At 38.5% G+C, this 13651-nt stretch overlaps 1 protein-coding gene across 3 annotated transcripts in view; it reads left to right on the top strand.

Moving 5' to 3' along the window:
* Nucleotides 1-13651, top strand: part of slc26a4 (solute carrier family 26 member 4) — a 55734-nt gene that overhangs the window by 4473 nt on the left and 37610 nt on the right. For 2 of the 3 annotated variants that reach the window (XM_068004870.1, XM_068004871.1), the window contains exons 3-7: nt 4391-4574; nt 10267-10406; nt 12175-12285; nt 13031-13212; nt 13317-13481. In XM_068004870.1, coding sequence (XP_067860971.1) covers nt 4391-4574; nt 10267-10406; nt 12175-12285; nt 13031-13212; nt 13317-13481 — 782 coding nt within the window. Of the gene's footprint in view, nt 1-3272; nt 3321-4390; nt 4575-10266; nt 10407-12174; nt 12286-13030; nt 13213-13316; nt 13482-13651 lie in introns of those variants that run through there. The other variant, XM_068004872.1, reaches the window with a different exon arrangement.

The following is a 13651-nucleotide window of genomic DNA, read 5'->3' on the forward strand; positions in this document are numbered from 1 at the left end:
AGCAATAGGAATCCAAAAATTATTTTTAGCTGTAGCTAGTGTGATAGACCAGGTAGATTTTTAAAGAAATAAGTTGGGATGACAGACAACAGAGGATCAAGAATGTGTCAGATGTGTTAAATATATTCTTCATATCAGCCTTCACAAATGAAGTGGAGATGCCGGTGATGGACTGGGGTTGACAATTGTAAACAATTTTACAACACCAAGTTATAGTCCAGCAATTTTATTTTAAATTCACAAGCTTGTGAATTTAAAATAAAATTGCTGGACTATAACTTGGTGTTGTAAAATTGTTTACAATTCACAAATGAAGACTGTAATAATATTTCAGATACAGTTACATTGCCTCAGAAATCTCTTAACAAGAAGGCACCAATAAAGTACGTTATGAAGAAATTGATAAATAAAATATCTACAAGGGGCCTAGTTATGAAAAGATATACTTTAGAATCTACAGGAAAGCAGGGAGGAAACATGTGGGCTATGGTAAATAGTTTTAGGAGCACCATAAACATTTGAGCTATACTAGAGGACTGGAGGACATTGAATGTTATCCTCGTAGTCAAGAAAGAAGCGAGATATAAAAATACTTGAAAGCATTATATGGCATGAAGAGCACAGAGGCCACAAGGAATAGTCTCCATGGATTTAAGAGGATAGGTCATTCCTCACAAATTTATAAAGGTGATGACTGCTATCCAGTGAATAGAATTTACTTGGGTTTTCAGAAGGCATTGATAAAAATCCCGTATGCAAGACTTTTTAGAAAAGTGAAGACTCCTAAATTAATTGCAAATTAGCTAATTAAATTGAAAACTGGCTTGGCAATAGAAAATGGAAAAAGCTCTGTCTCACTGTTTAGTGGAGTTCCTCAGGAGTTTCTTCGTGCTAATTGCAACAGTGTTGGAAGAGAGTACTTCTAATAGTGTAACATTTGCCGGCGATGCCAAGCTATGTAACTGGGTAAAAAATATAAAGGAAATAAACAGCAACAAAAAGATCTTGTACTTCAGAATTTATTTTAAGCATAATGTATAAGTCTAATCTTAATTTATTAGGGATTAAATTTATTGAGGATTATTAAAAATGGCAAAGTGTTGTTGTAATGGAATTCTGCAGCTTACATTCCTAAAGTCTCCTCTCTCAACACAGCCAGATCCACTTAGTCACTTTTACTCAGGTTTGTATGAAGCACTGGACACCGTATGGTGAGAGAAAACAAGTTTATAAATGCTAAGGAACAGATGAGACAACACAATATATAGGCTGTAGTAGAAGGCAAAGCTTACCAAAATACATCAACTAAAGACACTTTTACTGTAGCTGGATGCCGTGGACTGCGGAAGCATGGTTCTCCTACTGTTGATGGCACCTACAAATATAAAGCAAATAACCACTGAAGTTCCAACAGTATGAGATGCATGTTTTTAGGGGTTTTGTGATCTGCCTTTGGATTAAGTGCCTTTTGTTCTTCCTATGAAATGCATAGAGCCTAGTTTGTGCATTTGCAAACATGCATCATAGTGTCATGACACAAGCACACATACAGACAGAACCAGCTTTACATCAATTTGAGAGCCACCTACCTTGCATTCATGTGGCATGGTTCACAATTGCATCATGATGCCAAGTCTCTATTCCACAAATCAGTTTTCTACAGAGAGAGAGCAGCATTAGAGGAAGACTGATCACAATACAAATTGGTGCAGTGATGCATGGAGGGCTGTTTGATTGTTGCTCCCCAAGGACCTGATCGATAAGGTAAAAATGTCCTAAAATATGCATTTTACTATTTCATCACATCACAAGCAAGTACATATCATCGGGGAAGTCACAGAATTTCAAACCTTAGCGAGAACTGCTGAAAAGCCCCTTTTCAGCTGTTGATATTGTGTTTATATAATATCCTGCAGATCTTTACATACAAGCTGTATTTTTCAAAACTACAGTCAAATTTCTTAATTCAAGAAACAAAACGAGTGAGTGGTGGTAAATTGTTGCTGCAAACTGAACCTAAACAGATTACAAAGAATAAAAACTGAATATGGAATCATTTCATTATCGTTCAATGAAAGTGTTCCCTCCCTAGTCACCATATGAACTTTTATTTATGTAGGCTTCTCAGTGTTGTTTTCTAAAATATGACCCTCTAGTTGCAGGAGAGCAAAGCAACCCTGTGCAGGTACTGCTTTGAAAATAAATGTAAAATAAATCACTGCTTTGATCTTTCTTTTGGGCAAATTAGAGTGCTGAATAATTGCTTTTTTGGGGGAATAACTTGAGGATAAAACATCAGCAAAGGTTTGTCTGAAGCAGTTGCTCTTCAGCAGAAAAATTAAGTTCATTAACCATTAGTGGTTGATAGATACTCCTGGAATTTGGGGCTGCCTGGTTCAAAGGCCCCTAAGACTGTCACTGCACATCATGAAGGCTACGCTCTGCATCCAAGGATAGTTCTCCTTGCAACAGCAGAGACGTACAGATTCAGTGAAAACATCTCCTCCAATGTCTGAATCAAATGAGCAAAGGCATTTCTAAATGTCAACATGTGCTGATTCTACCTGCAGTACAATCAGTGTTAATTTGGAACAACAATGACCTCAACATATTGTGGAACCACTTCAAGTGGAAATGGTTCCAGTATATAAATGAGGTATTAATGACTCTGACAATGTCCCATACAGAGCTCCAGTAATTCACTTTGGCCCTCTACAATGTCACATTACTACCTATTTATATTGGCTAACAGTTTCATCAGATCATACTGACAATGCTATATCTGGAAAATCCAGCTGCCTTTTTAACCCTGTTATATCTATATAATTTATTAAGAAGCTTACCTCTGTGTGCACTCCACTGTTCCCATTGTAAGTTTCTATGTCCACATTTACCTATGTAAATTTATCAAACTGTAATTACTGGGTTTGTTGCCATTGAGGATTTTAAGTTAAAAAGTGAAAAAAACTACAAATGCTGAAATACACAGCAGGTGGGTCAGCATCTTTAAAAAGAAAAGACATGTTAATGTTTTGGGTGTGTAGCCTTCCAATTTTTATCAATATATTGAGTTCTGATTCTAAATGGAAAGCAACTGTTAATGTATTTCACTAAATATCTGTTAATAATGTAACCATCTGCGTTTCTTTGCGAGTGGGCAGTGTGCTAGACCTGAGACAATCTCTCCCGATCCGGAACAGGCTGCTCTGTGTGTGCAATGTAAATAAAGCCTAGAATATAATGAGAATATATAAACCAGCAGAAGACCCTACCCTCTCAATGAAACTACACGACGTCCAGGGAGGTTCAAGATCGCAGCGGTAAAGTTTTAGTTTCTATATATAGGTTTTGCACACATACTGACAAACAAATCTGGATACTTACTATATATAGATAAAGTTTTGACGTTGATAATTTTATGAGATTAGCATTTTTCACTCCATTTACTACGTATTTCTAAAGCTGTAGCGGACCGTTACTTGTCTTTGGTATTTTTCACGTGTTTACGTGTGTTTTTTTTCAATAACTACCTTTTAGTTGTGCAGCCTCGAAGTGAATTGGGTCGATAATCTTTGTCAATATTATGCTTTTTAAAAAGTCTTTAAAATGTAGAAAAAATATCCGTCCGGAAAAAAAATGCTTTGAACGAAAAATACAAGGCGAAATAGTGTTAAACGTGAGTGGTGGAGTTGTTGGTGTTTTTATTTTGCGATGAGGAGGAGGGGGTGGGGGGTCACGGGGATAGCGATCCACGTGTTCTGTTTATGGGAAGGTAAAGGTTTTCCTTTTAACCTCCGTCCGTTATGTCTGATTTTGATGAGCTTCACCCACAAGAACACGGGATAGGAGTTTTATAAATTAACTTGGGGGGGGGGGACGGCGTGGACAACCGTGCATATTGGACTCAGCCTCACTGAGTGTCTCTGGATGTTGACATGTGTCTATTGGTGAAAGTTCAGGTGTCCGCCGAGTTGTGGAAAGACTAGACACGATTACGCGGTCTCTCGGGGTGTTGCAAACTTTCAGATTTTTCTCTTTTGTGTGTGTTGCTTGCGGTGGGAGCTGTTTATCCGGAAGTGCTGCTGTTTGTAAACTACAGGAGAGAAGGTCGCCGTTCAATGATCCCACTTTGAGAGTTTATAATGTCCGCCCCTCCTCCCTCTCCGGTTTAAAAAAAAGCCATGCCTCGGTGAATGAAGTCCAGCGGCACATGAATGGATTACAATCTACCGAATCTGTGTAACTTTTACCGAAAATCAAAACTGAAAGAAGAATCCGAATTGAAAATCCCTTGAATCGCTGCATTCAAAGGCACCTCCCTGGGATGTACCTGCACCCTCGGGTCTCTCGTTTCGTTAATGGTTTGTAACCAAAGATCATTCTTTTTCAGTGTCCAGCCATCTGTTCGGTGAACAAGACAGCCTTGGAGCCGCCGAAATGCCGACAACAGAAAATCTCAACGACAACTATTTTGTGGCCCGTTCAGTTTATTCTGAAAATAGTTTCCTGGAGGAAAATGAAAGGAAGGAAAAGGTCCCCAAAACCGTACGCGACCGATTGGCCAAGAGGTGCAGGTGAGTGAAGGTTTTTCCGGTCTCAAGGCATCCAGTAAGTCGTTCCTTTCCAGATATCTTTTCTTAGCCTCTCACTACTATAATGCATTTAAACCATAACAAGTTCAATTTCCCCTTAAATTCAGCACCAGCACTGAGATGACATCAACATTTGCCAGACTTGCAGTGAGGCGGGTACAATTTTGTCTTTTAAAAAGCATTTGGACAGTTACATGGGTAAGATGGGTATAGTGCAGGCAATTGGGACTAGCTTAGTGGTATAAACTGGGCGACATGGACATGTTGGGCCGAAGGGCCTGTTTCCATGTTGTAAACTTAGATAAGAACATAAGAAATAGGAGCAGGAGTAGGCCAATCGGCCCCTCGAGCCTGCTCCGCCATTCAATAAGATCATGGCTGATCTGATCCCAACCACAAATCTAAAGAACACAAGAAGTAGGAGCAGGACCCGGCCACTCAGCCCCTGGGCCCTCTCCGCCACCCACAGGGCATTGACCGAACCGAACTCGGCTTCATGTCCAATTTCCTGCCCGCTCCCCATAACCCCTAATTCCCTTTACTTCTAGAAAACTGTCTATTTCTGTTTTAAATTTATCTAATGATGTAGCTACTTCTATGATTCTATTCTAAACCATGTTTTAAAAAAAAATCTGCTAGTTAAAAAGCATATCTGAATATCTTCATCTTGGAGAGGGCACGTTTCAAACCATCGCACATTGCAAAGCAGTGATTGTAAAAACCCTCATAGGGATCAGAATTTGGTTAATATAAATAAATCCTTTTGGTCTAACATTATAAAGAAGGATTGCTGATTGGAGTTAAGACACAACTACTATTTCTGCTACTGCCAATCCTGTTAGAATGCGAGCTAAGATCCAAACAAGACCTCTCAGCCCATTTAGTCATCAGGTTTAGTTCCAGGTACAGGACCCTTCAAACCCATTTCCATTTTCCTTTATTGTAGACTAGGTCACAGCTAATGTCAAATGTGCAAATACCCATTTTGTATTTTTCAACAACAATGTGCTTTTATATGGCACCTTTGATGTAGAAAAGCATCCCATGGCACTTCACAGAAGTATAAAAAATGGATGTCAAGCCAAAGGAGAGAGTGGAAAAGTGACCAAAAGCTTAGTGAAAGAGTTGGGTTTTAAGGAGGGTCTTAAAGGAGGAGAGAGAGGTGGAGTGAATTCTACAGCACAGGTCTTAGGCAGCTGAAAATAGCGACCAATGGTGTGGGGTGGTGTGTGTGTGTGTGTGAGAGAGAGAAGGGAGTAGGGGTGTACAGGAGGCACTGAGAGGAATGAAAGGTTGAGGTTGTAGTACTGGAGGAGAATATCAGTGACGTGGCTAAATCCAGAGCATGGAAATTAATTCAACATTTAGGGGTGTAGAGTGTTCTGGGTACAGAGTAGATGAAAAAGGACATGGGCAACTACAGTCCCACTGGTCTTCCTTCCATTCCATGTAAATGAATGGATTCAATTCTCAGGAGTAAACTTGAGGATTATTTGTACAATAATAACCTAACTCTGTCCTGCTCCATCTTCCAATACCAATGTATGCTCAATTCCATCTGTCATCATTTCATAATACTACCCGCATTATCTACAGAAGTCACTGACGACTAATGTCATTTAATATAGTTAGCCTATATATTTCAATTAACCAGCTCTCCAAAGGACTTGAAGCCACTAAACGAAGCATCAGTTGACATGATTGACCATCACTCGGTCTGCATTCAAGCAGCTTTTCATTGGTATCATGAAAGGAACACCAAAAACAAAAGGCAAAACATTGGTTTTGCTATATGACTGAGGCAGTTGAAACAGTATCAAGCAGAAAGATATTATCTTAGATTGGAATCACCTTCCAATTAAAAACTTGTCACACATCATACCAAGCAGATCACATCAGAGTAACATAATAGGTACAGCACAGGAGGAGACCATTCAGCCCATCATGCCTGTGCTGGTTCTTTGAAAGAGCTATCCAATTAGTCCCATTCCCTTGCACTTTTCCCATAGCCCTGTAATTTTTTTCCCTTCAAGTATTTATCCAATTCCCTTTTGAAAGTTACTTTTGAATCTGCTTCCACCACCCTTTCAGGCAGTGCATTCCAGATCATTAAAAAACACTGCGTTTAAAAAAAAAGTTTCTTCATGTCGCCTCTGGCATTTTTGCAGATCACCCTAAATTTGTCCTCAGGTTACTGACCCTTCTGGGACTGGAAACCGTTTCTCCTTATTTACTCTATCAAAATCCTTCATGATTTTGAACACCTCTATTAAATCTCGCCTTAACCTTCTCTGCTCTAAGGAGAACAACCCCAGCTTCTCTAGTCTTTCCACATGACAGAAGTCTTTCATCCCTGGTACCATTTTAGTAAATCTTCTCTGCACCCTTTCTAAGGCCTTGACATCCTTCCTAAAGTGTGGTGCCCAGAATTGGCCACAATACTCCAACTGGGGACCAAGCAGTGATTTATAAAGGTTTAACATAACTTCCCTGCTTTTATACTCTTTGCCTCTATTTATAAAACCAAAGATCTGGTACAATTTAAACAGCCTTTTCAACTTGTCCTGCCACCTTCAAAGATTTGTAAATGTTCACCACCAGGTCTCTCTGTTCCTGCACCCCCTTTAAAATTGTACCATTTAGTTTATATTGCCTCTCCTCATAATTCCTAGAAAATACATCATTTTACACTACTGTGTTAAATTGCATCTGCCATGTATCTGCCCATTTTACCAGTTTGTCTATGTCCCCTGGAATTTTGTTACTATCCTCCTCACTGTTTACTACATTTCTGAATTCTGTGTCATCTGCAAACTTTGAAATTATGCCCTGTACACCCAAGTCCAGGTCATTAATATATATATATATCAAAAAGAGTAATGATCCTAATACTGACCCCTGGGGGACACCACTTTATACTTCTCTCCAGTCTGATAAAACAACCGTTCACCACTACATTGCTTTCTGTCTCTTAGCCAATTTCATATCCATGCTGCCACTACCCCTTTAATCCCATTGGCTTCAGTTTTGCTAACTAGTCTATTACATGGTATTTTACAAATGCCTTTTGAAAGTCCATACACACAACATCAACCACATTTCCTTAATCAAGCCGTTCCTTTCCCCCTTGTGGGAATGTCTCTAGTATGTACCTGAACTATCTCCCATTTGAAGGCCTCCCATTGCTACTTTACTGTTTTACCTGCCAGCCTTTGATTCCATTCCACCTGGGCCAGATCCCCTTTCAACTCACTGAAATTAGCCCTCCTCCAGTTAAATATTTTTATATTTGATTGTTCCCTGTCCTTTTCCATGACTATTCCAAAATAATATTGTGATCACTGTTTCCCAAATACTCTGCCACTGAAACATGTTCCATTTGCCCCACTTCATTCCCCACAACTAGATTCAGCATTGGTTCCTTCCTCGTTGGGCTGGAAACATACTGATCAAGAAAGTTCTCTTGTACACATTTCAGAAATTATTCTCATTCTGTGTTGCTAGCAGATTCACCCAGGGATATAATGTGCTCTGCTCATCATCTTGAACACTGGCTAACTGATGATTATATGGTGGTGAGTGCCCTCAATTACGGTGTAATGGTCTTGTACAGCTCAAGAGGATCTTGAAGATATTGAATCGGAAAGTACAAGGGGGCATCTGTCTCAACTGTTGATTTATAGCAGTACCTGTGGATCCTGATGGATACCAACTTCCATCTGGATACAGTTCTCTGGGATTGTGTTGAGAAGGGCCAAAGATCATTTGGTCTCCTTTTGTTTTACTTCAAAGACAGCAATGATTAAGCCTGGTACATGATATTGGGTTTAAGCATAAGGAACATTAAGGTGGCTGGCACAGTGTAGGTTCTTCCACCATACTGAAAACAGATGCCTATTGAAGTGACTCCAAGGTGACATGCCTGATGGTGGTACCTCATAAACAAGAACATCCTCTGTAGCAGACTCAGTAACCCGATACCTGAACCAGGAGGGTCTGCAGTACTCCAGGGCACTGTTAATGACTAGCGTGGCTCACAAATGGAAGCTGGAGTGGTAGAGCTGTCGCTAGAACAAGTAGTTTTCTGACTTGGCTCAAACTAATCCTGCAAACCAATACCCCAACAGGTAGGGTGGTCCTATCTGGTCAAGCAGCAGGAAGCAGCTCTGGTGTATAATGCCACTTCAACTGGTAAACTCCAGCAGTACCCTGTGCACTTGGGGTGGGGTTTCTTAAATCTTTGCTCTGCGAAGCTGTGCCTCAGATCCCTGTACTGAGTAAGTGGGATGTGCCCCTATGGGGAGAGTATGCATGATCCATGTGGGATACTACAAGTGGTTGTAAATTTCTTAATTGCTTGAAATGGAGACTCTTCAATGTGTGGCGGGCCAAATAAAAGAGTAAACAGCCTACTTCTGTATCAAGGTTCTGAATATTGTTATGAAAAAAAATAGCCACAAAAGCTTTCGAGAAACCTTAAGGAAGTAAGACTGTAAGTGAGAAGCTTTTTGTAGCTTATTAAATACAAAGATAGAAACAGACGGTTAGAGAATAGCTAAACATACAAAATGTAAAATGTCTGAGTTTTCAGATGATAAGTTGGTTGGGAAAGCAGAACGTTCTGAAGAAAAACATAAAATTCAAAGGCACCTATTGAGGCACCTGATCAAATGAATCACAAAAGAAAAGACCTATGTTGGCCAAACATTTAAACAATCATCTGTGTGTGGTAACAGTTGGAAGGGAAAATATTATCTTGGACTTTATAAATAAATCCTGTAGAATAAGGAAATAATTCTGACATAAGAAATAGGAGCAGAAGTAGGTCATACGGCTCCTCATGCCTGCTCCGCCATTCAGTAAGATCATGGTTGATCTTCGACCTCAACTCCACTTCCCTGACTGATCCCCATACTATAAGACATTAAAGAAATCACGCATAGACTATTGGATCTAATTGTGGTCATTGAACTTTTGGAAAGGTATAGGGGAAGTGCAAAGGATTCAGAGTTTAGAACATTAAGCTACGAAAAGAAGTTACAATTATTCTCATTGGATGAAAGGAGATTTTTGGGGGCAAAAAGCAAGTTTTTTAAATAATCAAGGAATCACTTATGTGGATGTGGGAGGCATCTTGTGTAAAAGCAGGTTAATAGAGCCAACAAACATGATTATCAGCTAAAGAAGCCAAAAGCTAAACTTATCCTTGTGGAACAGATTGCTTGCTGGTTCATTTGTAGCATTCAAAATGGAGTCCATCAATTTCTGGTTTAACAAAGAATAGAAGAATATGAGTTTGGAGTAGGAAAGTAAATGAATAATGGTCAGATTAGACTCAAACCAGATAGGGATGAGATCTTTTCATTTCTTTTTAATATTTTCTTTATTGAAACAAACTGCAAGAGGCAAGCTTGAGTGATTTTTAAATGTCACATGCATCCCATGATGTTATGTCCTTGAAATCCCTCCATTTTGTGTTGTTCGTTATAATATATACAATTAGATTTTATTGTAAGTTTTTAGTTAATTTTTATTGTCTGGCTTTTGAAGGACAGTGCATGATTTGACACAAGTTGAGATTGCACCATATGAATTGAACTGCAGTGATTTTTATTTTTACTTTTCTGCATGTATTGTAGCAGGTTATAAATTTTGTGATTTCTTCCCTCCCCAGTTGCTCAGCTAAAAAGGTTTTGAGTGTAATTAAGGGCTTTCTTCCCGTATTGGATTGGTTGCCCAAGTACAAATTGAAAGAATGGCTGCCTGGTGACCTGATTTCTGGTCTGAGCACTGGCCTGGTAGCAACATTACAAGGTAGGTTTCTTTTCAGAATAACACACATTTTCTATTTAACTTTACATCATTCTGATTAGAATCAGAAGGAATTAGTGTATCTCCTGGTCTATATAGTTGTATTATCTGCTGACACTGGTTGTTCTTCATTTGACTGTTAAGAGACACAGAATTTTGCCATTAATAGTTTCAAACTTGTGAACTAAGACCAATTTTTTTTGCAGTACTTTCTATAATTGAACCTTTAGTTATTGTTCTATTCTGTATGTGGCACTGTTAAGTACACTTAGTGTAATAATATGACCCTTCCCCATAATTTGTCAGTTAAAAAGAAACATCCCTTCTCCAGGAAGCCCAAATAAAATTAAAAGGTGTACAATTTGAAGGTAATACAGCTTATAGTAGCATCACAGGAGATGCTGAGTGGAGGCCAGGTGCTTCCCGTGGTGAGGATAAAGGATTAGAGGTTACTCACCATAGGCTGCTCCTGAGCAACTGCTGGTTAGGCAGGTTGCAGAGCTGCATTTGCAGAACATTGAACCGGGTCTCTTCTGAACATTCTTAGATGGAGAATGATGTTTGCAGTCATAAAATAAGAGAAGAGAAAGTAAACCAGTAATATTTGAGCATTTGTAATACTTAAGGATGGGCTTTTGGGTAAACTCAGATTTTGTGCTCTGGATTTGGATGGCATAAAATGCAGATACTTCAAATCCACAATTCTAACCTGAAACGACAGGCACCCAAATGAAGAAGACCCTCCACAAGATTACCATTTGAGTTTTGCTACTGTTTACTACAATTAGATATACCTTCTAGGTTACCACACAAAAAAATGACATGCCTACTATACTACCAAAACTTACCATAAATATTTTTTTAATGTTACCTTTGGATAACTATCAATCTGCTAAGATCAGATCTAACTTTCACAATGATCAAATGTAGTGGTATTTCTTCCATATTTTTTAGGACTTTCTCATTTCAATCTGGAACTGGTTTCAATTGAGCCAAATGTGGATTTTTCTGAATATCTCATTCAGATCAGTTTAGAGTACTTTCTTAAATTTTGAACTTGAAGCAACTATTAGGATTTTCTCATCTATTTTTACTTTGATTACCAATTTTACCTCTCATTTTTCTAGCATTGGCTGCTCTTGATAAGTGAGCTATCGGGAAGAGAGCTAGAAGAAGAGTGGGTTTTTGCCAATGTTAAAATAGTGGTAATCTGAAAAAGTAGGTTAGAAAGTCATATCCATTTTACCTGGTTCCTCTGGAAATAAGTTTGGTTCCAAAATACACCAGACGAGAACTGAAAAAAATGGCATCAGGTGGATTCATGTGATGTGGCAGCTTTGCAGCAGCAAATCCATTAATTTGGGAAGCAAATGGTCTTTTGCTGTGCTCTTTGGTCACTTGTTACATATTTTTTTCCTTTGATTATACCAGCAACTGAAATTTCTTCCATTAAGGGAGAGAATAGTGATACAGATGTTAACATTTTGCTGCGAAATATCCATAAAAAAGTAAACTAAATATGAGGTGTATGTATTTCTCTAGACTTTTACCAGTCCTGTAGTCAAATTTTATTACACAATGTTACTACAACTCTCCATAACAAACTTTCTCACTGAAATGTCATTAAGCAGGGGCAGGCCTCAAACCTCAGACAAACTCTTGATAAGAATTATTTTGTTGCTTGCTTTGGGATTATAAGATATCACATATTAAGATGATGAAAGCTAGTATTATAGCAAATATTTCACATTTTAATTTTTTTACCTTTTAGGTCTGGCATTTGCTCTGTTAGCTGAAGTTCCTGTTGCCTTCGGTCTCTACTCGGCTTTTTTCCCCATTCTGCCCTATTTCTTCTTGGGAACTTCAAAGCATTTAGCTGTGGGTGAGAACACTTTGTATGGGTTTTTGAGCTCTTTTATTGTTGTTCATAGCTCTAGTATGGGTGTGTTGCAAATACAAATGTAAATGTTTCCTACATTTGCTAAACTGGGAAGTTATTAATGGACACCCTGTTAATGAGAATGTTTGATCAAAAGCTGCTGCTTTATAGGTACAGCCTATGCCTTCTATTTTAAAGATACGTTGTAGGCAGTACTACGACTGAAGTGGTATTTCTTACATATTTTTTAGGTTAGCAGAAGTAATTAGTCCACACCTAATAAAAGCTTACTTTTACAGTTAGATTAATTACATAAATGCTTGTGCATTTACAGAAAATATTATTGCCAATCAAATCTATACACATACCTGTAATGATGTTTCCTGCACAAGAATAGAAACTGAAATGTGAACATTGAGATGAGGATGGGATGGCACTGAACTGTGATGCCCCCTATGTCTACACTCTCCATATAGATAGGTTTCTTGTATGAAGAATGGGCATGTGGATAAGGTACCGGAGGGCACCTGATATGCGTGGAACCATACTCCAGCATGAGATAACACCTTCAAGAGGGAAGGGGAGAAAATTGTACAGGTAATAACGTATAGGTAAAAGGGAACTGGCTTGCATATTATGGGAATATTCCTGTTTAAAAGCTCCCATCGTACCATATCAGTCACAGTGATTTGTAATTGTTGTGTCCTGCTCCTGATGTCGATTAATTTATTTGCTTGACTTTGCACAGGACCTTTTCCAATTACCAGTTTGATGATAGGGTCTTTGATTCTATCCATGGCACCTGATGAAAATTTCCTGATTTCAAGCAACATGACAGAACTCAATAGTACAGTTGTGGATATTGCTGCCAGAGATGGCCAAAGAGTCATAATTGCAGCCACAGTCACTGTTCTTGCTGGCATTATTCAGGTCATAAACTTTAAATTGTGGTGTTATTTCTGCTCGTCAATAATTACAACATATTATTGTTTCAATCGCTCATGGTGATAATAGCTATTTTCTTCAAATTTTAGCTTGTGCTTGGGGTTCTGCAAGTTGGCTTCATTGTTCGGTACCTCTCAGTCCCATTAGTGGGAGGATTTACAACAGCTGCTGCATTTCATGTCTTTGTCTCCCAATTAAAAATAGTTTTAACTGTCCCAACAAAGAGTTACAGTGGAGTCCTTGCTGTCATATATGTGAGTATTTTCTTGTGTTTTTCAAGAACAAAGTCCCATTTTATGTAAAGCAGTTTTGAATATTAAGACTACAATAGCAATTTAAATTGTGACAGTAAAATATATTTATTATTTGAGAGGTATGGTTGCTGCAGTCTGCTTTTCTCAAGTAAATTAGTTATAAGATGCAT

The sequence above is a fragment of the Heptranchias perlo genome, chromosome 24 (assembly GCF_035084215.1).
Source record: "Heptranchias perlo isolate sHepPer1 chromosome 24, sHepPer1.hap1, whole genome shotgun sequence".
In the NCBI taxonomy this organism is placed as follows: domain Eukaryota; kingdom Metazoa; phylum Chordata; class Chondrichthyes; order Hexanchiformes; family Hexanchidae; genus Heptranchias; species Heptranchias perlo.